This window comes from Mycteria americana, chromosome 4 (assembly GCF_035582795.1).
Source record: "Mycteria americana isolate JAX WOST 10 ecotype Jacksonville Zoo and Gardens chromosome 4, USCA_MyAme_1.0, whole genome shotgun sequence".
Classification (NCBI taxonomy): domain Eukaryota; kingdom Metazoa; phylum Chordata; class Aves; order Ciconiiformes; family Ciconiidae; genus Mycteria; species Mycteria americana.
Window position 1 is genome coordinate 86,465,543 of NC_134368.1, and position 25,470 is coordinate 86,491,012.

General features: G+C 40.6%; 1 protein-coding gene and 1 long non-coding RNA gene across 5 annotated transcripts in view; one reads left to right on the forward strand and one right to left on the reverse strand.

Annotated features, from left to right (window-relative positions):
* The window catches only part of SYNPO2 (synaptopodin 2), a 97,075-nt gene that overhangs the window by 23,924 nt on the left and 47,681 nt on the right, over positions 1–25,470 (reverse strand). The window contains exons 2-3 of the mRNA XM_075501183.1: positions 6,152–6,303; positions 972–1,765 (exon numbers count right to left, since the gene is read on the reverse strand). Coding sequence (XP_075357298.1) covers positions 972–1,765; positions 6,152–6,303 — 946 coding nt within the window. The remainder of the gene's footprint in view (positions 1–971; positions 1,766–6,151; positions 6,304–25,470) is intronic.
* On the forward strand, positions 1,475–9,872 carry LOC142409530 (uncharacterized). 4 transcript variants are annotated; one of them, XR_012775675.1, is made up of 5 exons: positions 1,475–1,510; positions 1,734–1,821; positions 3,420–3,500; positions 4,512–4,825; positions 5,739–5,883. It is a non-coding gene; the product is annotated as an uncharacterized LOC142409530 (long non-coding RNA). The 4 variants fall into 4 exon arrangements; XR_012775674.1 differs by lacking the exons at positions 1,475–1,510; positions 5,739–5,883 and adding exons at positions 1,562–1,599; positions 9,795–9,872; XR_012775673.1 differs by lacking the exon at positions 1,475–1,510 and adding an exon at positions 1,562–1,599 and having other exon boundaries at positions 3,420–3,549.

A 25,470-nucleotide genomic window follows, 5' to 3' on the forward strand; every position in this document is an offset into this window, starting at 1 on the left:
CTTACAGAGGAATTAGCAGTGGGTTAGCAGACTAATTCCAACACTGCATATGAAATAGCTTGTTGCTACAGTATATCACTGCACGCATTCAAGCACCTTTGACATACTGCTACTAAATCCCCAGACAGGATTCTTGACATTGCTGGGAAAGAGCAAGCAACCAATAGAAAGGTCCCAAATGAATAAAATAATAAATAAATGGATAGATAAATAAATAAATAAATAATACATGTCTACACTCAGTTAATTAATATTGGATCCAGTTGCAAGTTTATTTTCATGTAAACTTCTTGGACACATTTTGAAGCTGACCTCTGGGTATGGGAGTCAGAAGAAATAGCATGTTCACTTTACAGTCTAGAGAAGACTGACAAAACTGAAAGGATCATGTAACAGTTATACACATGCTAGTGTCTGTCAAAATCTCTTCTGCAGGCGACATCAAGCTTTTCTACTAGCCTTTTTTATTAACTTTTAAGAGCAGTGGCATGGCTTTGATTTTAGGTGATGCACATGACAACACAAAGTTTTTGCTATAAAAGGAAAAATCCACAGGATTCACTTAGACATGTGCAAGCAACTTGCTTTTGTTGTTAATATTCTACAGATTGCCTCTGAATGTACGTTAGAAGACCAGCAGAATTCAGCCCTTTTTGGAGACGTAAGTACTTTTAGTCGGACAAAGTCATGAGTAAATTTCAAAGTGGAAGTCTACTAAGCAAAGTTATTCAGCACAGTTAAGGCATGGGTATACTCTTGGCTCATCACCAGGAGCATTGTATTACCCTGAAAAAATATATAAAGCAAGAACAGAAATATCGTTTAAAAGAAAAAGACAAAGGGAAAGTTAGAAAACTGCAGAAAAAAACTCTAAACATTTTTTTTCTAATGCAGTCTAAATTCTGAAATTATGTTTAAAGTTACAAAAGATACCCTCAGGCAGTGCAAATGATTAGATGGGACATACTTACTGGCGTGCCTTGCCCTGTGCTTGAGAGGTCTGTGATCCCTTTCCGAGTGCTGGTCGTCTTCTCCCTGCTCTGTGCCTTCTGATGAGATTGCAAAGGAGAGGAGGGAAGGAGGTGCTTCTGACTGCCCTCCTTCCACTTGAGAATCAACACACCCCCTTTCAGCTAGAGACCTGGGTGCTTCCTTCTCCCTGTCCGAACAGTCTAGGATCACCTCCACCCTGGGGAGAGATGGAGCTGCACCTTGGATCCTCTTGATGTCTTTGTCACTAGAAAACTGGACTACTTTGCTTGACCACTGGATGTTGCCCTCTTTCACGCCCAGGGGAATTGTGATTACAGGGCTAGTCCCATCTTGTTGTGCACTGGGTGCTCTTCCTGAAGGGGTGCATTTTTCTGCCCCTAAGAGAGTCACAGCAGGAGCATTGGTGCCCTTGTGTGCGTCATTTGAGAGGGACAACTGCAGTTCAACCATAGTACCTGGCCTTCTTTCTTCTGTCTTCCCTCTGAAAGCAGCCTCATCTGTCACGAGCACTTTGGAGGTGCCTATCACTTTAGGAGAAATTCTCTGGCTTTGTGTGGTCTCTTGTTTCGTTTCAGAAAAGTGTATGTTGCTTTCTCCTGCTCCCTGGTGAGTCTCACTGTATATCTCTGTGATGCATAAATCTCCATGGGGTATCTCTCTCACTGTGTTAATTTGCAGTGTAGTACTCTCCCTAAAGTCCTCATTTTTTATGTTATCGTGCTTTCCATTTTCTCTTTCAGCACTCAAGGTTTCATTTATTCCATTGGAGGATCTGCACATACATAAACAAGTAATTCAAGAAATTAAGCTTCTGTAAGCACAGCAATTGTAAGTACAGTTACAAAAGCAATTTCTGTATAGTATTTTTCCCCTGTATTAATTCCCCTGTGGTACCTACCTGCTAGCAGGTCCATTTAAATAGAAGAATTTTCCCAGCATGTAGAGATCTTAAATTGAAGCATCTTTGTATCTTTCAAAATTCTTCAACTTAACAGTTCAGTAAGAGGGAAATTACAGTACTGTGGTAGAACTATGATCCTACTACCATCCTTCTGCAATGTTGAATTATATCATTCCTAACATCAGTATGCTTTCACAGACACATTTCTGTTATAGTGTTTCCAGACAAACACTGCTGAGACTTCTGGGACAATACTTCTTCATATTTCACATGTGCAGGAGAAAATTAACTTTGCATGACACCAAAAGAGTGGTTAATTTTTGGCTCTGTGGCTACTACTGCAACTGTTTTAGGCACCATCCTCACATATAGTTCCTGTCCCAAATAGTTTACTCTCTAAGGAATAGACAAGTACTGGATGAGGATCAGAGGGAGGGGAATAAATACTTACATGAATACAGATGAATGAATACACATTCAAAGAACTCCTGTGAGGATCATCATCCTTATATATCATGGAATAATTAAAACATTCTGGGCCTATTCCAGTGATCCAGTGAAAAAGGGTAGCGAACCCATACAGTATTTCCTAGTTATTAAACGGTATATATTTGTAAATGGCAAATGTTACTTTGACTTCCTGAAGCCTACTATATACCTCAGTGTAGCTCCCTGTTTTAAACTATGCATTCCCCTGGCCCAGTTAGGCTGTTTTACTGGTGTTAGGACTCGTAGTGTACTCTCTAGCTTCTTCTTTCAGTACTCTGGGCCATACTGACTACTATTAATTCAAGAAGAAACCTTTTCTGTACAGGAAGACTACAGCATGTTATTAAGGCTTTCTGTTGACTAGAAGGTAGCAAAGCACTTTTTCAAATGAGGGAAGCAGTAGGTACCCTCAGTAAGTATTAATATCAAGTATTATGGAGATTTCTGAAATCAAAGCTCATCCCAGGTATTCTGAAACTTTGGAACCCCCTACAAAGAAAGGCTGGAAGAAGCAACAGAAGAAATAAATCTGTCAGTGTACTGAAGAAGCTTCAATATCACTTGCTTTTCTAGCCATGCAGCATACTGTTTGTAGCAGTCTGGGTCTGCCTCAAATAGCACAAAATGTGTAACATCCATTAAACCACATATGGAGCTACATAAAGGTCAGACAGATTTTAATTTAGGGAGCTGCTTGTGAGTGCTGCTGGATGCCATCGTATTATGCTATTTGGATGATCAATTGTACTGCTCTTAAGTACAGATAAATTACAGAAATCTGTAAACATTTCCTTGTAAGATATGAGATTGGGGGATGGGCCAGCTAAATGTTAGCCTTTATTGGTAGCTGAGTGATTGTGTGTGTGTGTGTGAGAGAGAAAGATTTCCACCTTAAAAGGCCCTTGCTACTTACAGATATACTTCTACTCTATATAGACATAAATGTGTATCTATGTGTCAAGAGGCAGAATACTGGGTCTGATCTCTTTTTTGTCATTTAAGATTCTGTTTTGTCAAATTATTATTTTTGTTTCAGGTCTTTCCAGCTCACTGCAGGAACAACACCCCTGGTGTAATTCCAGGAAGGAAGCAGGACTCATGGAGTCAGCACGGCAGGGTTTGTCTCAGAGTCATGTTTTACTCCCTACATGGTGCATTTCATTTTGGTATGCACTGAGCACACTCCCTACTTTCCCCTAGAAATTTTCTTTCTAGACTCAGCAGTAGCCCAAGAGTAGCTAACACTGATGTGAAAAGGGCAGGCTAGCGTTTCTGTTTCTGTCCCCACTCTCGATGTTTCCCGGATACATCTGTTCAGCATTTGTCGGGAAGGTCAGTAAGATGCTCCCCCACATGGCATCTGGAGAGTGCCTGCCCTGCAGGGTGTCTCTTTCCTCTGATCCTGTAAACCGAAGATTTTGTGGGCACTGCTGGTCAGTAACTGACTGTGGTTTACAGGGGATTGGGAAAACTTTTTGTAGACATCAAAGGCCAAGTAGCATTTTAAAAACTACTTTAAAAGCCTAATTTTCCTCCCAGTAAGCTTAGTAAGAGCAGAATTAGGCCAATAATGAATGCCCATGAAAATCTCCTTCGTGCAAATAGTTCAGGAACAGACAGAAGCTTCCCAAGGAGAAATATTCTTCCCTGCCAGCAAAAGATGCTTGGATGTAAAGATCACCATTGGAACACCGCTTCAATTAGGCATTATTCTTTCCTCATGATTTCCAGTGTTTTCCTGAGATGGCTGCTACAAGTGGCTACTCAGAAAAGAAAGGATTTGCTTCTCATTCGTCTCAGAGGATGCTAAGACACTTCCTGAAAAATCCTTCTGGTGGTAGTGCTGAGAGGTCTACTACCCACAAAGGAGGTGGCAGGAGAAGAAAAGTGTTTTCAGTTTGTTCTCCCATACCCTGGAAGATACTGACAGTAGAGGCTGGGAGTTAGAGGAGATGAGCTGATGAGAAGAAATTCAAAGATTCTCACAGTGAATTCCTTTAGAACATTTTAGTCACTTTCAGAGTGTTGAGCAACTGCAATTTTCTTAACATTTCTAACAGACACAGTTTCATTCCACGAAACACTGAATTATGTGGTCTAAGCACTCTGTTTTCGTTCTGATTTTCAGGACATGTCTGGCTGTTCCCCATACATTCAAGCAGAGGCAATGGAGTGAACGGAAGATGTGCTGTCACTTTCAGCTAGAGCGTACTGACCAACTGAAATATCAGTTATAGAGCAGCAACAGGCAGGAGTCAAAGCATATGGAGCTATTTCTATGGCCGCAAAGAAGACAGCTGGTCATCCACAAATATCATTTTTACAAGTGCAGTTCCAGTAGTCATGTTATGAATTAAAAACATAAGAATGCAGATATCACATGAGGACCATTCAAATGGTACACTGCTGAACCAGAAACAAGAGCTATGCACTATGGAGAAGGTAAGCTCTAATCCTCAGCTACCACTCTTCCCCTGATCTCATCACATTGATCCATTATTCAGCCCAAGACAACATGCACAGAGAGGCCATGCAAAATGTCTGTTATAAATAAAATGAATACTCCTTTGAGAGCATCTTGTTTTGAAGGCAGATTGTAACTTTGAACTACTAGACACTTTAGGAAAGTTCCTTTGCGCAGGTTGCAGAAACCACGGAGGAGTTTCCCATGCTGTTTAGCCATCCCTGGTAACCAGAGACAAGTGCCTTTTTTGCACCAGTGTCCTTTCAGCCTTTCCAGTGACGCTGCTCTGTTAGCTGTTGTGATGAATCCTGACCCCTTCTGTCCTCCTGGTCCTGCCTGTGGGAGAGCAGACACAGGGAACTGCAGTAGCTCAGGGGGGAGCCATAGTTCCTTACAAGAAGTGTGGAAGTCTCAGGTCTTTTCTTCCTCTTCTTACCCACACTGAAGGCAATGCAGAGTTCATCTTGTCTGAATTCACAAAGTCTGGGGAAACTGTGCTTACTGTAGGTGGTTCTAAACTCAAGATTGCATGCATTACACTGATGACAATTACAGAACAGTCATTAGAATATACTGATGTGCAGTGAGCCATAATGCTGGCTTGCTTGCAAATTTACATGAAGGTTCTCTACCCTAAGAAGCTCAAAGCATTTTCAAATAAAACTGAAATTCACTATCACTATTTTATAAATGGAGAAGCTGAGACCCAGAGAGCTGTAAGTGACTTGCCCCACCTCATCTAGTGAAGTGTTAACAGCTACAGAAATAGAATTCCTGATTTCCAGACCCTCGCCCCCTCCTGACTACTAACACATTTTGCCACCCAAGAAGACCATTTGCCATGTCATCATCAAGGCATATCTGTGTAACACACTTTCTCCATCCATACAGCCTTTGCTTTTTGTAAGCCTCACTTCCCTATCTATGGGGAATAACAACACTTCACTACTTCAAAGGGGTGGAAAGAATAATTGAACTTAAGACTCTGCAGTATGCAGATATGGTAGTGGACACCTTGTAAGTATTAAGAATACTTAATTAAAAATAAAATCATTACATTTGAAGACTGTACTCTTAATTCTGTGCCTGAACTGTATTGTTCAAATTATATACATTAATTCCTTCAGATCAAATACTCTGTCTTCCCTCCCTTTTCCATAAAGACAAGCAGAGTTACAGACATAAATAAGAGGACTATCAGAAGCTCACAGTATATGTCTGCAAAATGAGTGCATTCAAAACCAGCATTTTCCACGTGGTTCACTGAACAGAATTGCACCAAAGCATTCTGAGCATTCCTGTACCTCTTGATAAGCATCTGCAGGACGTCAGTCAGGCTTTCCATCAGAACGATAACTTCAGCATAGGTTAAGTCTCCACAAGGCTTGCCATTGATAGACACCACCTCATCTCCCTCACACAGTCCAGCCTTAGCTGCTTTGCTTTTGCTGCGAACCTACAACGAGTCAAAAACAAATTCAAAATTGCACAATTAGCGTTCATTGGAAAACAGCAGCAACCATGTCCTCAGCTTACTTTTGTCTGTACAAAAGAAAAAGGATCAGTATTATTGACCATAAATTTCTAGTAACACAAATTAATAACTTGTCCTAGCTGAGGTTAATGCTGTTCTAGCCAGTATTAACAAATACAAAAACTTCTGCTTTACCGAGCTTGTGAGCTAGATGTCAGACAGGCTGGAAGTTGTTTGAAAAAAAAGGAGACAGAAGTTTGGGACAACAATCAACTGATTAGAGTTTAGCAGAAATGCAAAAAAATCTTATTAGTTTCTCCCAGAATGAAAGACTACTAGAGCTGAAATCTATGCCAAGATTTTAAAAGAAGAGTGTGTAACTTCAGGCTCCTCTGGGCAGACTGTCAATATCTACATGCTGTGAAAGCTGTAGGTATACAGACTTCTGGTATACTGGACACTTTTCCTTAGATGCCCAACTGTAGGTTTAGTTGCCACACTATAAACATCTGAATCACTGGAGATCCTAAATCCATGTTTAGTCATCTGAATAAGTGCCCTGATTTATTAAAGTTAAGACACGCCTGTTATGGTTTAACCTTCCCCTTTAAGTACTCATTCAAGAATCTTGTACAGCTTGGGTTTTGGTGTTTCACGTCTTTTTCCACTGGCAGCATGTTATAACTTACCATATTCTTTGTATAACAAAACCTAGACAGCTTTAACACTGCTCAAGGTATGCCATACAGTTGCCTGCTATTTTTAAAGTACATATTTGGCAAACAGTGTGTTATATTAACCAGGATGCTTGCAGGAGTCTATTTTAGAATGACACATACACATAAAAGGGCTGTCCTTGGGTTCCTTGCTCTCAATCTTGTACCTGTTGGTGTGAGTACTTTGGCCTTATATGATATTCAGTTGGTGGGTCGGTATCTTATCCTCATTAATTCTCATAGCATTTTCTTGAAAATTTTTGAAGAAGTAATATAGTTCTACCACACTCACAGCAGCAGAGTCAGTCCCCACTGACTGTAGGAAAGTTACTTCTGATACCCATGAGATTTGAAGGTGCAACTGTCCCACAGACCCATGGAATTATCCCAAATATACTATTAGGCCACTGGTCTGGTACCTAAGACGCATTTCTCGAGGCAATTTTTAAAAGTTTCTTGGAGTCAGGATGATATGTAGAATAAAGAGTGAGACTGCATGTTTTTCTGTGGCAGGGCCATATATCTTCGTTGTTTCAATTTATACATATCCATATGTCATATTACGGCTTTTAGAGCAGTGAAGAAACAGAAGCCTGGTGCACACAGAAGCCAGTTTCTACCTTGCAGAGTTAACATTTACAAATATGGAGTGGTATGCTGCTCTGTTTATCTCGCCTTAGGCAAGAGCATAAACATCCTTGTACTTTGGGAAGAAATGACAGTTTAAACAGTGTTTAGAATGTTTTGCTTCATATATGCGCTAGGATTTGGGTTGAGGTTTTGTTACTGTCTTTTTAAATAGGAGGGTATGCTATTAAAATTTCACAAGACATCTTAGGCCTGAATGTAAATATTTAAAGTGGATGCTAGGAAGAATTTAGAATGAGTCTTTTTCAAAAAACATGTAAACAGCAATTATAGCAACATGTGAATTCTGAAATAGCATAATGTGATACCTAAATTGTGAGAAGAAAACTTGTTTCTGTTTCTTTATTGAGTGTCTGAGAATTTGGGGTCAGTTCTGTCATAGATTACCATTACAGCTGTCTCAGGAGAGAAACTGTTACCCATTCCATAACTTCAGTGATTTCTGTCAAAAAGCAAAAGTACAAATGATGTTAATAGGTCTACATGAATTGCTAGACAGATCAACCAGTTTCATAATTTTGTAAACAGACTCCTTGGTAGCATTCAAAGGGCATTGAATTTCCTTTTAAAGTTCTTGAAAGGGCCTCTCAGTCCATTTTGCTGCCTTGTAAATTGTTGAAAGATCACAATTGTGAGATATTTGGACCTTCATACAAAAACTCAGCCCCTTCTTTGACTGGTCATGCAGGAAAGAAATTACTCTAAGTCGCTATACCTCACTCTCTGGTAGCATTTCAGTTCATATGCACATTAGAGCAAATTTCCTGTCAGTATTATATGTCCAGGTTTATATACATAAATCAAACCTTTAACATGATTTTGCCATTGCAGGATCACACTGCACATGCTGTACTTATTAATGGTTCTCCTGACTGTACGTCAGCCTTTTTCCCAGCCTCCCACAGAAGCACCTGTGCCTCCCAAATTTGAATGATGTCTATATGAAATCACCTCAGTATTATCCTTTTTTTTTGGTGTTTCTGTTGGGGGAATAGAAGGGAGGAGAGAGCACTGACAAAAAATGAGCAAGGGCAAGTTGTATAGTAAATTATAGCAGGTTGTTGCTAGGGTATACCATCATCATCTGTGTTATTATAGCCTTATAGGATATACCATCATCATTTGTGTTATTTTAGCCTCAGGATATCACCAGGTTACTCAGCAATATGTAGACTGCCTTGCCAGGCAAGCTTTAATTGTTTCTGGTTTTGTTTATTTGTCTTCACTGGAAACCCACAAGAATGAACAAATAATTTACTCATGTAAACCAAGACTTTTCAGATTTCTGGGGGAAAAAAAGGAAAAAAAAAGAACAACAACAAAAAAAATCCCAAGAAGATGTTGAAAAGCAGGATCTTCCTGGTAAAATATGTTTAGCGGACAGTTTCCTCTCAAAGGAAGTTTTGGCAGAAAGCCTTTGACGAGCCCACTGGGAAACAAAAGCTGCCTTTGTTAGCAGGAATACAACTTGGTCACACAGGGGACAGCAAGAAACCTTTATCCAGTTCTTGGAAACTTAAAGCAAGGCATATTTGGTTGTAAAGCAGAAGAGATTCTTCCAAAACTAGTGATTGCTCATGCCTTAGAGTGCAGCCGAGGCTTCCTCAGTTACTTGTTTCTCCTGTCTGCTTTGGGCTGGAGTTTTCTTTAGGAAGGAAAAGTGTTTTTTCCCCTAAAATTTGTGAATGGGATCTCACTACTAGAAAAATACGTTTGTAAAGATTTTCTTAGTTTTTCAATGCTTGCAATACCGGTATAACACAGTGAAGCTGAGCCTGTACCGTTAGCGCTGAACCTGTCAAGACACCAGCTGAATTCCAAAAGTTTTAAGGAAATCATTATACAAGGTCTATTGACATTGCGGTAGTACTGACCTTAGTCAATGTTGTGCATGCTCTGCCATAAAGAGTTTTAGATTTCTGAATTTTTAACAGCATTAAAGTGTTGTATATAAAAAGTTGTACATAAAGACTTCAGGTTATTCAGAGCCATTTGTTATAATATTCTCTAATTTCAGGTGTTTAGATCGCTGTTGCTAGAGGGTGTGAAGAACAGTGCTGGATTACTTGGACAATTTACCTGAAGTACGTAATTTCTTTTTGTTCCCAGATTACTCCTGTATCCAGAATTTCCCACTATCAGGAGTGCCCCTTGCTGCTTAAAATGTCAAGTGCTGAGCAATTCTTCGTATCCACAGAGATGTTAATCTTAGGGGAAACTTCCTTTGTGAAGAACTTAGCCTGGATGCTCGCTGTTATCTGAGCACCGCGGAGGAGCCAGGACTCCCCTGCGAGCAAGCAGAGCAGCACGAGCCCGCACAAGCAGCCGCAGCACTGCTCCCTGGGACAGGAAGCCAAGGGGCTGGTGGAGGGCTCCTCCGCCCCTCACCTGGCACCAATTCACAACGGGCTGCTGTACCGAGGGACTGCGGGCTGTCCAGAGGCTCTTCAGGAGGGTCTGTAAAGACTTGGCCTGGAAACTGTGAGCGAGGACAGTCTGGGTGCCGTGATGCACTGGTGAGAGAGGACATCCCAAAGGTATGTGGGGGGCAAAAGTGAGGGATGATAACTTATTGTGGGTTGGTGGTAGCTGTGGGATGCTGCTGGGGCTGGAGCAGTCATGGGTGCCTGCGGCACATGGCAATTTCAGTCAGTTTCTTAACCAGTGAAAGATGAATAAACTGAGGGATACACAATGGCTGTGCTCATGGTAGTGTGGGGCAAAGGAGGAGAAAGCTAATGCTGAGTGCCCAGCCTTCGTGCTGCATATGTTACAGTGTTTTTACTTTAAACTAGCTCTAGTCTCATTCTGTCACCTGGAGACTCCTTGTCAGGTAGCAGGTATAGATCTGCTCCTTTGATTTAATCTGAAAGCAGCTTAATTTGTACAACCCAAAACTGTTCCATGCTATCAAACAACATATGGTAAAGCAGGATAATAGGGAAACTTGCTTCAAAAAATGTAATCCTGATGAAGCTAAAAAGCTAAAGTAGATGCACCTGTTACTTGTTGTGGCCTTAAGTGGATGCACAGACAGCAACTGGGGCTCAGTTTACCAGCTGATGATCTTGGTTGTGTGTCTGAGCCCTATAATAAGCAGATCAGAGAGTTGAGGTATGTTGAACCTGATAACAAGGTCAATGAGTTGTAGTTTAAAGCGAGGCAAATGGACTTGAGGACGCTCTGCAGTCCTGGTCCTCCAGTTGCGCAACTAAGAAATTGTTAGGATATTTTACAGTCTTGCTTTTACCAGTGACTTTTGGGAAGGATGAGGTATATCTTAATCTTATTCTGGTGTGCTGTTAGGAGTACCACCTGTATCTGGGAGTGTGTCTAAGTGGTGTGCTTCAGATGTAGCCTGACCGAGCAATCGGGCTCAATGATTGCTCAGCCTGACTGAGCAACCAATCTGAGAAAATGAGCAATCTGAGCATAAGCACAATCCATTTAGCCTAAACCTTTATCTATTAAAGTAAGACTTCTGTGGCTTTAAAATATACATATAGCTGCACAGCAATACTCTCAATTCAAAGCAAGCTTTCCAAACCATGAGTTATTCTCAGAACTATTTACTGATCCTTTTTTAATTTGCCAGCAGCTTTGAGACATCAGAACAGAAAATATTGTCACTGGATGTAGTGGAAATACACTCCGCTGCTATTTACAGTCCCTTGCTCATACAGAGAGAGTAGTTTCTTCTATTGAGGGGTCACCTCTGGAAGAGCCTGTTCAGTTGAATATCCTATCTGGTTCCTGAAGCCTCTTCTGAACCAGTGTATGGCCCTCAAGGCTTGAAGCCGGTTTCAGTGAACCTTATTTACACATGTAAGGCCTTAGTGTTAGTCTTGAGTCTTTGATGGCTAGCCCTGTGTTTTGTTATGATGAAATGTGTTGCCCAAAATAGCACAGCTTACCAGGCAAGTGGGACTTTTGTAGATCAGTTGTCCATGTTCATTATTGTTTACTACTTCAGTTATGTCAGCTGCAAACTTTACCAGCAGTGACCTTGTGTTTTCTTTTAGACTGATGATTAAACATTAATAACAAAGGGTGAAGGGTGCTTAACAAGGATATGTCCTTTGACTACTGTTATGCCCCTGTTGAATAATGATTTCCGATTTAAGATTACTTTCTCAGACCCAACAACTAGCCAGCTTTTAAAGCAGTATTTTTTACTGCCGTAGCAAACTGTGCCCTTAGATGTCTTGTGGTGAGTTATTTTCTGTTTAGAAAAAAATAATCAGTCTAGGCCTTCCCATTATACAGAAATTGTGTAATAAGTTTTTATTCTAGAAGCAGGTTCTATCTACCTGCCACTTTACATGACTTTCTGCATGAAACATTAAGATTTTAGTATCTCTCTTTGGGGATTGTCTGGCAGGTAACTGAGTAACCATTAGTGGGTTTTTAGTATGAGGAGGTTTCTAAAGACTTTTTTTTTTTTTTCTTTCCCCAGGTTATAGCATGTGGTCCTTACACTAGTTTGAGGCAGGAATATGCAACTGGATGGTAAGCACAGTTAAAACTTCTCACTTGGTGACAGTACATTGTTTCACACTTGTAAGCACAAGTATCCATTTTGTCTATTTGTGTTGAGAACTGTTTCTGGATCCAGAAGTATGTTGTGAATGAAATTCCTGTTATAAGGGGGGGGGTAGTTTTCCAGAAATACTGATTCCTTTACTGTTGGCAAAAATGCAGGTCTGAGCATAGAACAGGATGTCTGGTTCTGTTGTACTGTCAGAGAGATAAAATGGGGAAAGAAGCAGAGGTAATAGGTATCAGTATGCAGGAAAGGGGGAGTGGGGCTAGGAGTGTGGAGACACTGCCTCTTCTTTCTTTGTTCATATTAGTATTAAAGCAACAAGTGTTTGATGCACTCTTTTCATAAGTAGTATTTTCCCTAAAAGAAAGAAGTTGCAATTCTAACATTTGACACCCTGAATACAGATCTGATGTTTCTGAATCTAAAACTTTTTGGATACAGTCAGATATCTTAACTTTAACAGAAGGTAAAATTAAGTTAAAAATCCAAATTAAATGGACTATATACCAGAAATAACAAGGAAGTCAACTGACTTGAATATGACCTCGTCTTGGCCATAAAAGAGGTGGTGGTTCAAAGTGATTCAAAAGGCAGGGGCAGTGATGAAGTGATCCAAAATCTAAGCAATTAAACAAAGTTGTATTCTGCTTGCTGACAAAGTGGCAAATAGTACTACACGTGGAAGTACGCAAAGTGTACTTTGCCTCTTAACTAAGTATAACATAGTATTGCCACAATTAAAGGCCTGCTTGGCTAGTTGCTGCAATAAATTTAGCTAGCTAACATGTTTCTCTTAAATATGTTTAAGACCAGCATAAATAAGTTAATGTAATCAATACTTAGTTTAATTTTATCAGGCATTAGCTCCTACTTTCCAGAAGTTACTTTTCTCATTAATTGATTAGCTAGGTTTTAGTCATGAAGTTCAGGATCAGGGATCAAAGATCAGTGTTTCCTGTAGATAGTACTTAAAAAAAAAACAAACAAAAAAAAGGTGCTTCATCTACTATAAACCCTACAGCAAAGGCAGTAGCTAGTAAATGTATTTAAATATATATTTAAAAGTTATCTGTCACTCTAATAAAATTAACAATGTTCAATGCTTTATTATGAGCAGGAAGCAGAAACACTGAGTGGCATAATTGTTAGTGTATTAGTGGTTTTAGTTGTATGAAATTAGGGAATTAAAAATGAAGTTACAAATGAACTGAATTCAGGCACAGTTTATAAATTGGGGCTCTAGGGGCTTGTTTTACAATGTTTATGCATGCAGGAGTCCTTTAGACAAAAAAGTAACCTTCAGTTAGTAATCTTTTTGGGTTTTAGATATAAACGTCTGTATAGTAAGTTAAGCCTACCTCATAATGTGTGTTAAAATGTGTGTAAATAGTGTTTGGGTTTTTTAGGGATCTCTGTAGATTCTTTAAATAGCTTAGAGACTTCAGCCTGGTAAACACTGATCTTGCTAAGTCAAAATCCTGGGTTTCAGCTCACAACTCAGTGCAAACCAGCATTTGCAGTGCTCCTCAGTCCAGAGCACCAGCCCTTCCACTGACAATGTTCTGAACCTTCCCAGGCAGGCGGTGGGACATGTGTGAGGTACTCCATAGTCACATAATCAATAGAGGTGACACAGTGACAAACTCGCATCCTTTCTTTTTATTTTTTTGAACTCGGGTTTACAATGAGAACATGCAAATGTATTTCCATCTTAACACTTTCTTCCCCATCCCCAAGCTTTGCCATCACAAGTTATAGTATGGGCTTATAAATGCAAGTCTTAAGAAAAAGGTGACCTGTTTCTCCTTTGCACAGACTTCATATAGATATTAGTACCCATCCAAAAATTCAGATATGAATTCTCTGTTCTCTGGCTATGTAGCCATCTATTAAAAAATACAGTCAGTGGCACAAGCCTTTTTGTGACCTTTCCCATCCATAGGGATCCAGTCTTTGCCTTCCATCTCTAAATCTGCCACTATTTAAAATTATATGTCTGTGTTTTGTCAGCTCTATCTGAAAACAAGCTGTCAGTTTCCAGCTTTAAATCAACACCTCTGGAAACAAAGATATGGCCTGTCAATCAGCCTGTAGATCCTGTTTCATACAAAGAATCAAGGCCTTTGCTGGAATAACTCTATTTAAGATGCTTTGACCTGCATCATGGTTTGGAAGCTAAGTCATAACTGCAATTTATAGGCTGTATGCTTAAAATAGTGAGAGAATCTGAAGAAAAAAGGCAAACAAATCCCCCAAAACCTACTAAAACCACAATAAAGTCAGGCCACTTGTTTTACTGGTTGATAAATCTAGGCTTGTGGAAGTTAGCAGGTACTTGTGTGTTATTAATGTCTATATGAACATGCCATTCAGCTCCTGAGCTCACCCTGGGTTTTCAAGCACATGGAATTAGTACCATACAACAGTTTATTATGCGTTAAATCTGTCTATACAACAGATAGCTTTCTGTTACATGGTTAACATGCAACTCCTATTCTAACTCCAGAATAACAATGCTGTCTTCAGCAAGAAAGCAAAAGTCTTCACAGCTATTACCTTGCCAGCTCTTCCACATACTTCGAACAGTGTTTCAAACACTTCAACTAAATTTGTCTAAAATTCATCTCTTTAATACTGTGTTGGTGACACTTGGATATTGGAGATCATGACATGCTTCACATAGACAGCTGGGAAAATCTAAGGTCAGAAAGTATTTCATTTTCCTGGTCCACATGTCGGGGTAACGAAACAGGGCAAGCTGCAGTTGGTTATCAGACCTTGTGCCCATACATGAGGAAAACTGAATGACCTTTGTGTTCTTTGTTTTCTCTTTGAATAGGTATATAAAGAGAAAGTAGTTGTCAGTAGATAGAAAGATAGAGATGAGAAGACAGGAAAGAGTCATCAGATCTTCAGAAAAGGAATTTGAGCCACTCACAGATTTAACTGAGTAATGGTAGCATGGTTTAGGAGTTCCTTGAGGTTTTCAAAACCATATCATTAGGAAACGTTCTTGCCTAGAACTCCAGTCTGGGCTTTGTGTCCACATAAATTCATTGGAAATACCAGGTTTTGGTCTAAACTGAAGGTCTGGCATTTTTGGCAGACTAGAGCTCAAGCTTAGGGATTAAATTTTAAGCAAGCTGGGTTATATAGTATTGAGATAACACAGTGTTATAGACCGGAGTTTGAGTGGGATGACTATCCTGTGTAGGAGTATTCTGTATACAGACTCTCAAAATCCATGATGGCTGTATATGTTTTACTCTTACAAAAGGCCTCTTTAGAGCTGGTATACCAAATTCTAGTCAGTTTTCATTAGCCATGCCTATATTTGAGTATGAGTCTGCTGCATGATGTGGCTCAAGCTATTTGCATCTGTGCTGCCTGGAGGTAAGTTTGCATCAAGCTGATACCAGTTCCCATCCTCTCTATACTGAATTTCTCCACCAGACAAGCTAGTTTCCTTCAGACTCAGTCACAGTAAAAGCCATAATGTAAAACCTTCAGACAGGGCAAATTCATCAAGAGTGTGAGATCCAGCCCCTCCCTAGCTCCTCTGAATGTATGGGCATGCAATAAGGAGCCTTGCCCCTAGAGCATGTTAGATGCTAAAGCTGGAGTGCTGTGACTTTAGCTAGTATAAATATAGATAGTATAAGTATAGTAAAATATAATTGTCTATATTTTACCTTTAAAATCACTGTGTCCCATTCTTTGGGGAGTGTACGTAGAATTTGCACAGTAAGACTAGTGAGACCATGCAAATGTCTGTTAATTAATTGGGTTAAACAAAGATGCTTCTAAGCTATCTCTTGAATGCTTTTCCTGAGAGGAAGCTTTGACTAATTAAGTATCTTTGGCTTGTAAGGTAAGCACAGAAATATTTCCTGTCACCAAATTCTTCCCAGTAGCAGGATAATGATACTGGGAATTCGGCAGTTCAGCACACTCTTTTCTGCTTCTGGTCTTAAGGGAAGACTCCTAGACACATCCACTGTTGTAGAGATGGCTTTCATGTCTGTCTGTAAAGCTAATTATATTTCTAAATGCGTTTTAAAGTGAGAAAATACAACATTAGAGAGCTCAAAGGAGAAAAGAGTTAATATGTTTAGACATATTTTTGTTACTTCATGTTCTTTAGCATCTGATACAATTCTTGAACTGTTGCATTAAATCTAAAAATTCTTTCCAGAAGTTGAGGTAGGATGTTACTCTTTGAGTTCATGGGAGTGCTGCCATTGATTGTCACCAAGATCATCATTAGACAAGTTGAACAGTGGTATAATATTATGGTAGTTTATGGCAAAATATGTGATATAGGATGCTAAGCTACATAAAGTGAAGGTACTTTTTAACTTTAAAACCCATTGATCCAGTTGCCCAAAAGGTTCTGGCTTTGCTTACCAACTCACAGCTAAAGCAAAACTTTAATCATGTTTTACTCATGTAAAAGTTCATGGGACATTCTTGCAGAGGGGTGGTGGTACCATCTGGTTATTGCTTTACTTATTGTTTAACTCTGTCTCCAATCAGTCCTCCTGTTGCACTGTACATGAGAAATCACACTTCTTGAGCGCACTGGTTTGGTTTGGTAACTGTTGTCTCCTCCTTCCCATAACGTGAGAAGAACTTACATAAAGATTCAGTTCTCTTCATGGCATATTTCACAAGTGCAGTTTGGTACAACTTAGACATACTGTTGTGGGAGGGTTAAAGAACATGTTTGAGCATTTATATATTGACGGAGCACTTGTGCCATTTGGAATCAGAGAGCAGACTGATGTCAGTGAAAAGAAAAGCCTGCTCAAATTCCCAAAAGCTTTGCCTAACGTACTAGTGTATCATCTTGCTAGTGGTTGCCTTTCTCTGGCAGAAATCCAAAGTTAGCAGCTGAAGAAGGGATGAGATAATGACCTCTGAAATACTGATCTGGTATGCTGGCACCGCAGCAAATTTCCCAATAGTGAGCTTGGGTACAGCACTTAAAGTTTGTTACTCATTTTGTACAACACATCTAGTGTATAGCCTGACTATGGATTATCCTTTTTTGAGGTGTAGTAATGCATACTTGCAGTTGATGTGTCAAAACTAAAATGTTGTGCTGATTTGCTTTTTGACAAGTGCTGCTGGTGAATTGGTGAACATGTGACAAGGAGAGGAATGATGCTGCTGTCTTTCAATAGCATGGCTGTGCATTGTCTGCTCTATTTCCATTCCCCTTTCCTTCTTGCCCTGCTTGAGTAGTGACTGGCTATATGCTTCCTGGCTTATTTTTAAATCCTAACCGACTTTGATCTCTCCATGAACATTGTAGCTACATTTTAATTTCTTCTTTCCCTCCGCCCCCTGTGCAGAGAGATAATTGAATTGTCAATACTTCTTTGGGATTGAGAAAATAATGCATCTTTACTGACTGCTTTAGTATATTGGTAGCATCAAAAGTCTTTTAACTACAGTATAGCTTATGGCCTGGAGAAAAGAATTTCTGTGATGATAAGGTTAAGGGAGAATAGAGAATAAAAATGTCTATATTATCTGCTACTGAACAGTTCGAGGCAACATTGGAAGTACTACAACAGAGTGTCCTTGTGGCAAGCACCTCCAGTGCCTAATCTTGGGCTGAACTCTTGTCACTGATACAGCAGTGGAACTGCTATATACTCGCACTATTAGTATGGTCTTAAGACGATGCACTAGGTGTTTCCAGTAGAAAAAGTGGCACATTTCTTATATCAAAATTACAATCAAAGGATAGGTAAATGAAAGGTAAAAGGCAAAACCTGCCATCTGGAAGTACTTCTCTTCTGGTGGTACTAAGATAATAATAGGGTTTATGCACACTGTTACAAAGAGAACAGCATTTCTAGCCCTGACCTGTGGCTGCTGGTAGAAAGCAGCAAAGGTATGTGAGAAGTAACTGAAAACTTAAGCACTTTCAGACCTGCAATTCAGTTTCTTAAAAAAAAAAAAAAAAAAGAAAAACAGAAAAAAGACCAGCTTCTTTTTCTGTTCCTCCCCATAAATAAGAGGGAAGGGGGGAAAAGTGGCCATATGCTTCCCCTTTGTTTACCTGTGAGATACATGATATGAGGTCTATTTTAGTCCATTCTGTAGAGTTTGTATCACATCATGCAGTGCTGTAAAACAAAGATGTATGGGCTAGCTGCAGAACTAGAAAGTGAGAGAAACTGTATGAGGAAGATACTGAACAGGTATGCCTGAACCATGCCAGCAACTGCCATCCTTTAGGAAGAGGAGTTGCAGGTCCTTGGAGGCAAAACGGAGGGAAAAAGAGAGGAGGCAGAAACAGAGGGTGGGGTGCTGGAGTCGGGAGACTGTCTTCAGCTCTAAAATACATTCATATGGCTTCAACTGTGAACTAGAACAAACGGAATACATACAGTTAAGTGGTTCAGGAATGAGCTGTTTTAAATTTCTCAGACAAAATCTGTGGTGCCATGGCAAGTCCTTTAGAAAAAGCATGCTACATCAATGTGATTACAAGTTTCCCTAACAGACTTAATCTTGTTGGGAGAGAATTCACATATGCAATCTTCCACAATCATTAATTGCATATTTCTGATTCTTTGAGTCACCGTACTGACTCTTCCATTAATATAGTCAGAGCTGATATCAGAACACATAATGACTTGTGTTAATCCTTTTAAAACACTGATACAACACTTGATTTTTCTAGGTCTCTGACACAGAGCACTGTATTCTGACTTAATGAAAATCAACATTAGCTATCCAGAGGCCTGTTGAGACCGCTTTCTGACCTTCCCGATGTAAAGAGCAAAAGCTCTTACTGCTTTTGCGTCATCATCATGTGTGAAATGTGCTGATGTGGACACTGTTTTCAGTTACAGGTGGCAGTGTGGAACTAAGGTTCCAGAGTCAGACCAGGATTGGAGGAACAGCCCAAACTCAGGCATTTTTGCTGTGATGAGTAAGGACGTCAGCTGGCAAATAAGCACCACTCTTGGAGTGGGTTATGCTGGCAGAGCCCTAGGCCCTAACGTGGGGTTAGTAAGCATGCTTACTGTTTGCTGCATTTCAACAGTGGAAACTGCGATAATGGGATGTGTGGATCCAGGTTGTGCTATTTTGGCTAATAGTTTGTAATTTTAAGCTGTGAAATCAATTAGGATAAAATTTGCTCTGGCTTATTTATCCGTGCTGGAGGTTGGATGGGCCATCCCTCAGTCTTGACTGGAGTTGGGGTTATAGGCTCCAGAGCCAAGGCTACAATTGGCACTAGCACAGATACTGCGCTCAATGCTGAGAGGCCAATTTACCACCTCCAGTTAAGGCAGAATTGTTGCCAAGTTAAGGACTCATTTGGTTTGAGTTCTTTTAACTTGAGGGCAGTATGAAGTTTTCAGTGCTACTCATTGCTTCTAAGTCACTCCTATAGTTCTGGACAGATGGACAGGAGAGCAGAGCAGTGTTCATGCTGAGCAAGCTTGCATCCAGCCATCATTAAACGGGTGCCAAGTTTAATAGGTGGTTCCTTGCTTTGCCTGGACTGCTCTGGGCTTTTGTTTGGAGTTGGAGTTGTCCTGAGGTTTGCCTCAGGAGAACTGTGGCAGGCTCGTGAGCTTCAGCTGCAGCTAGTTTTCCTGTCCTCAGATCTGTAAAATAAGCTCCATAATCTAGGATTAACTAACTTCTGAGAAGTTGTTTATGAATGAGATTTGAGGCAGATTTGCAAGTCCCAGCTATGACTGCTTACAGAGCATGCAGAGCCAATAGGCTGTCTGATAATTTGCAGTTTTCTGCTAGGACAACTTTTTCTGCTAGGACAACTTTTGGCTGCCCTTTGGCACAGACCTGAGCAATAGTAGAGGGTGCATCATCTCAGGAACATCACTGGGAGCTTCAGACCACTTTTGGCATCTTCCTTGCTATGGGTCAAAGGTAGCAAGGAAGAGAAAAGAGTCTATTTGAATAAGAGAATAGACTCCATTACCAGCTGGAAAGTTACCCAGCTCTGTGATAAGAATGGTGCTGAGATGTGAAAATCATTCTGTCTTGGTGGGAAATAGTGCATTTGGAGGGAAGGAGTTTGCTGGAGGTCTTTGTACTTTCCTCAGTTTAGTCCAAAGCATGTTTGTGTAATTTGATGGTTTGGCCTGTGACCTGCCTTTCAGACTAGAGCAATGTTTGGGGGGGGACACGAGAGGTGTGGGTTTTTTTGGGGTGGCAGGGGTGGGGGGACGACTGGCTTCTTAATTAGCGACATACAGGCCATAAATCCATCCTACTAGCAGGCAAATGAGCCACTCAGCTACTACTGTGCACTTTGTCAAACCCACTCATTCCTAGCTTCATATCCTGTATCAATTACTCTGTCCTGTGTGGCTCCCATGTCTCATTTTCACTCCATTGGTCATCTGCCCAAATTCTCTTGAAGTGGGGGGACGGGGAACAAGCAGAGAGGGAAAGGAGAGAGGGAGGGTTCTCATTACAAATCTAGATATGAGATGACACATTTAATCCTTAGAGCAAAACTAGTCCAGTAACAGTTAAAATGAAATTGTTATTCAGTCTCCTCAGTCTGTTTCCTGAAATGGTATTGTTTATGACAATCCCTTAACATTATGTCATGAGTTTGCAAATATACAGCCGTGGCATATGATCATCCTCCCAAAAGGAATAGCAAAGGCAGCAAGAAGAAATAAATGCCGTCTTGCAGGTTTCTGTTTCAGTGAGGGCTGTAGCTATCACTGTCAATGATGTCAAGGTTATACTGAAATGTGTGCCCAATGATGTATTTCTTGCTACTTGCCTCACTGCCGAGGCAGCAATTCAGTCAACACCAGAAGGATCGTGAAGAGGTAACTAGAAGCTTTGCCTCACTTCCAATGGAGAAAGCAGTGGCACTGAGTTTGTTATGAGAGCTTTCTGCGTGTACAATGCTCAGCACAATTGAGCCAGATCTCAGATTACCGGGTAGGAGGGCTTCTGGGACTGCATTAGCACAAATGAGTCAGATTGTTCAAAGAAACGAAGTAACACAAGCATCTGGTAAATGCAGCATCTAGATAATATACATTAAACTGTTATTGTATTACGCACAAATAAAGCGGCCAATGCCTAGTCTTCAAAGGAAAGCACAAAGCTCCAAGTCATTGGAGAAGTATGAATCAAACAGTGGCCCAAACTCAGCTGAGAGCTCAATACAGGGACTGCGTTCCAGCTCCTGTTACTTGCAGTCATCTTTAGCTGGACTGTCCAACTAAATAAAACTTACAATTAGACTAAAGAAAATGGTCGTCTGTGAAAGCTGGTAGCTTTATTTACCAGGATTTCACATTAAACTCTACCATGTTGTTCTCTCTTGAACTATTTCTGTTTCTTTCACTTCTCAAAATAAGTCAGCTAGACTCAAGCTTCTCAACTTCCCTGGAAAGTTCTCTACTGACCAAATTTCAGAATTGCTTATTTCACTGTTTCACCCAAATTTCACTATTCCCTGACATTTCTCTACTTGCCCGATTCCTCATATTTTAGACAGCTTATGGACAAATTTATATTGGCTAATGGCTTTAGCCATGAAATACAGTTTCAGACAAATTTCCCAGGACTCACTATTTAAACAAACAAACAAACAAAAAGCACAAACTCAGTTATCAGTCTTCTAATTTACTTAGCATCCCTCACGCTTAGGGTGTGATGTTTTGAAACAACCTTTAAAAACTGAGGGTAATATCAGGCCAACCTGTCTTGGTGCTTAGAAAGGAAAGCTCTGCCAAACCAGGTGAATGTTTTGTGAATGCCAATACATAGGTTCACGTAAAGGCCTTCCAGTGTCGCCTGGCTGCTGTCCCGGACAGCTCCTTTTTTGTGACTCATGGGGGAATTTGCGTGTTCAGCAGCTGCGCCTCTCCCTGGTGGCTCAAATAAAGCTGGCCAGGAAAGCAGCAATGGTGGCTCAGAGGGTGGATGTACACCAAGGATATCCATGCCCACCAGGGGAGGTCAGTGGTCTGCTTCTGGTCTGCTCTCCCAACAGAGGAGATGAGGTTTCTGTGCTTGTGCTGGAGGCCCTAACGAGGGGGAAAATGGTGGCTGGAGACTCTCAAGAGGTGTTTCTGAAGCCTTCAGGGAACTAGGAGACAAAAGTATTCCCTCTGTGGGCTTTGCTACTCACCTGGTAACACTGAGCAAGTTATTTAGACCTGTGCTTTTAATCAAACAGTTAAATCCCATAATCTGCCATGAAGATTTCCTTATCTGAGTCTCAGTTTTTTTAGGCTTAGAATATATTCAGAATTTACCTTAGGTTAGTTTGATCGAGCTTTAAAATGGCCACAGCTGAATTGATGCAAACTGTGACATAAAGTTCTTCCTTCTTAGTCTGAAATGGCTTAGTCTTCTTCTGGCTTAGTCTGGAATGGCTTTAACCGAAGATAATTATAAAATAAATAGGAATAATTTGCAAAGATTTACTATTCTATACTAAGTCTATTGCAAAGGTTTACTCTGTCACCCCCTCAGTCCTTTCTTGTGTAGGCAATCCATGAACTCATTTGGCAATTTGTGCATGTTTCATAAAATTGACATGGAGATCAGTATTCATGAGCTGCCTTTCAGCTCTTAAATAAAATTCTGTGTGAGGCTATATATCAGAATTCCAGGGTGGGGCCAACCAGAGTAAAAATGAAGTATCTTGCAAGTAGGACATGAGACTTGCCCTGGAACTGAGGGCTGAAAAATCCTCTCTCAGGGTAGGCTACAATCATATACCCATCTCCTCATTCGGATTTTAAGATCAGTACTCACTTGTATTTGTTAATTTGGAAATAATAGCACTTTCAATTTCCAGTTAAATATGCTGCCAGGGGAATATTACAGTGATGGAAGAATAACTTTTTTGCCATGGCAAATGGATAGTTGTAGTCAGAACCTTGAGGAAAAGCTGTTTTACTCAGACTATAACTGCGGAAGCTGAGCCGGATTTCTGGCTCCCATATCAATAGTCCATCTGTGCTGTTGCCCTTGCACAGCCATGTCTAAGTAAGTCTGACACAGAGGTGCTGACCTCTGTTTGATACTCCTGGACTTAGTGCTCTGAAGAATTAGACCTCCTATTCTTACAGTCTCCAATTCAGCCATGCTGGCAGAATTGGCTTTTTCTGTCCCTGACTTTAGTAAGAGCAAGTTGGCAGCATCTTCAAAAGCTGGACCAAGAGGATTTGTGTTCCCCCTGCCCCTTCCTTTCTGTATATTCCCAAGAGGAATGTCTGCCTGAGAACTGGAAAAACTGCTACACAGACATGCGAGATTTCTGTTTGCTTGTTGTCATCTGTCCTCAGTGCAAGTGTTGGGCTTAACTCAGGGTATCTTGCCCAGTCAGGCAGTCTGGGAAAGGCTGGCAGTTGTGTATGAGGGCAGGGGGGGAGTGGGGAAAGAAAGGGTGTTATTTTTGCAGAGCCATAAATCCAGCACCTTTTGCCAGTGCTGCATTCTGTCTTTATTGCTTGTTTCTAAGAAGCTATTGCTGCAACAGTACTGGCTGCAAACAAAATCTCATTTACTCCAGGTTCATGACAGGACAGGTCGTGCATTTTGCACATTGGTGGGACACTTGTAAAGGAAATGCGGAGCGTGCTTTCCAAAAGCTTCAGCTTGAAATGCAACAGTTCCCTTGCTGCCTGGAGCTTCAATGTCAAAGAGATTTCTATTTTTAGAGAGAGATTCTACTCAAAGAGCTTTATAAGGCTGTGCTGGGGAGACCATTACTTTTTTATAATGTATGAGAATACTTGTTACTCAGTGGGGGAGAAAAATTCTGTGTAAAACTGGAAAACACAAAGATACTCTGACTTGGATGTCTTTTGGGGGGAGAGGGAACTGAGATGAGAACTGAAGACCCAGTATTTGTTTTTTAATATTCTAATTTCTCTCAAGTTCTTGAAACGATTGCTTTAGCTATTAAAAATGTCAGAGAAGGTTCTTTATCACGAGTGGTGATGCAAGAGGGAAGAGAGAGTTCCAAGCACAGTCTGGCACCAAAAGACAACTGACTATGCTAACAGGTGATAACACTGGGAAAACCCAAAAAATTACTGTCATGTCCTTCATGGGAAACTAGGTAAAACTTGATGTTACAGATTCAGTCTTTCCAACTACAGTTTTCTTAGTTATCCTGAGTACAAAGTGCACCTAAACTGGTTGGGTGCTGCAGAAAAACAATCAGATAGAGTGGTCAGATGGGCTAAGAATAGTGGTCACAGTTAATGGCAGAAGAACGGAGCAGTGTCTGAAATGCTGGCTTGCTAGGGAGCCTTCTTCTGAAGCCTGTTTTTTCCTCGCATAGAGTCATCCAGCAAACACATAACTCTGTTACCCTTAATCCCTTTTTTTGTATGAATAGATAGGAAAAAGGTCTGAACAGAATTGGTTAAACCTGTATTCTCAATTAACTTTCTCAATGTCATTTCTACTGCAGTTTTAAGAGGAACTGTTTGGCGTCTAGGGAATAATTTGTCTATGAAGCACAGGAGACTTTCTGGTCTGGTCAAACTGTCAGAGGCAGCCCAGGTAACATTGGTTTTGGCAGCCATTGCCAATGTTAGCACAGCAGTTGAGGCCAATATGGTTTTGCCTGAGCGAGGACTAGATGGGGTACCAGAGCTAAATTAAGGACACTGGGTCCATTTGTGCTGTAGTTTGACACAGCTCCTGCGATGAATTCTAAATTGGAGGCAGGACTGAACTGATGCTGGTCTTAACTTGTCTTGGATTTCTACTTCTGTTTTTGTATTGTCTAGCTAGCTGTGACATAACCTGTTTGGCTTCCGGTGAATAAAATTATGAACAGCTAGAGTACCTGAATTAGAGGTGAAATAACACAGTAACTGGAAGTGATGTCCAGTAACATAAGGAAAGACAGCAGTCTTGTGTCATGCAGAAGATAAGACAGGGCAGACTAGTTGGTGGCAAAGCAGAAGCATAGGCAGCAATTGCCAAATAGTCTGAACTAGGGAAATTCCTTCGCCCACCCAATGCACTGAACCAGGAATAGAGGGAGGAATAACACTCTCTACTTTGATGTTTGTTATTCAGAAGAAATAAATCATTGACATCGAAATGTTCATTTAGAATGCTTTCGAATACACTGCCATACTAGTCCTGGCTTATTATTAAAAGTACGAGAAGCAGTTCAAGTCTTTTGGGGTTCTACTGTCTAGCCAAACTATTGTGCACACACGGACACCTGTGCAGATT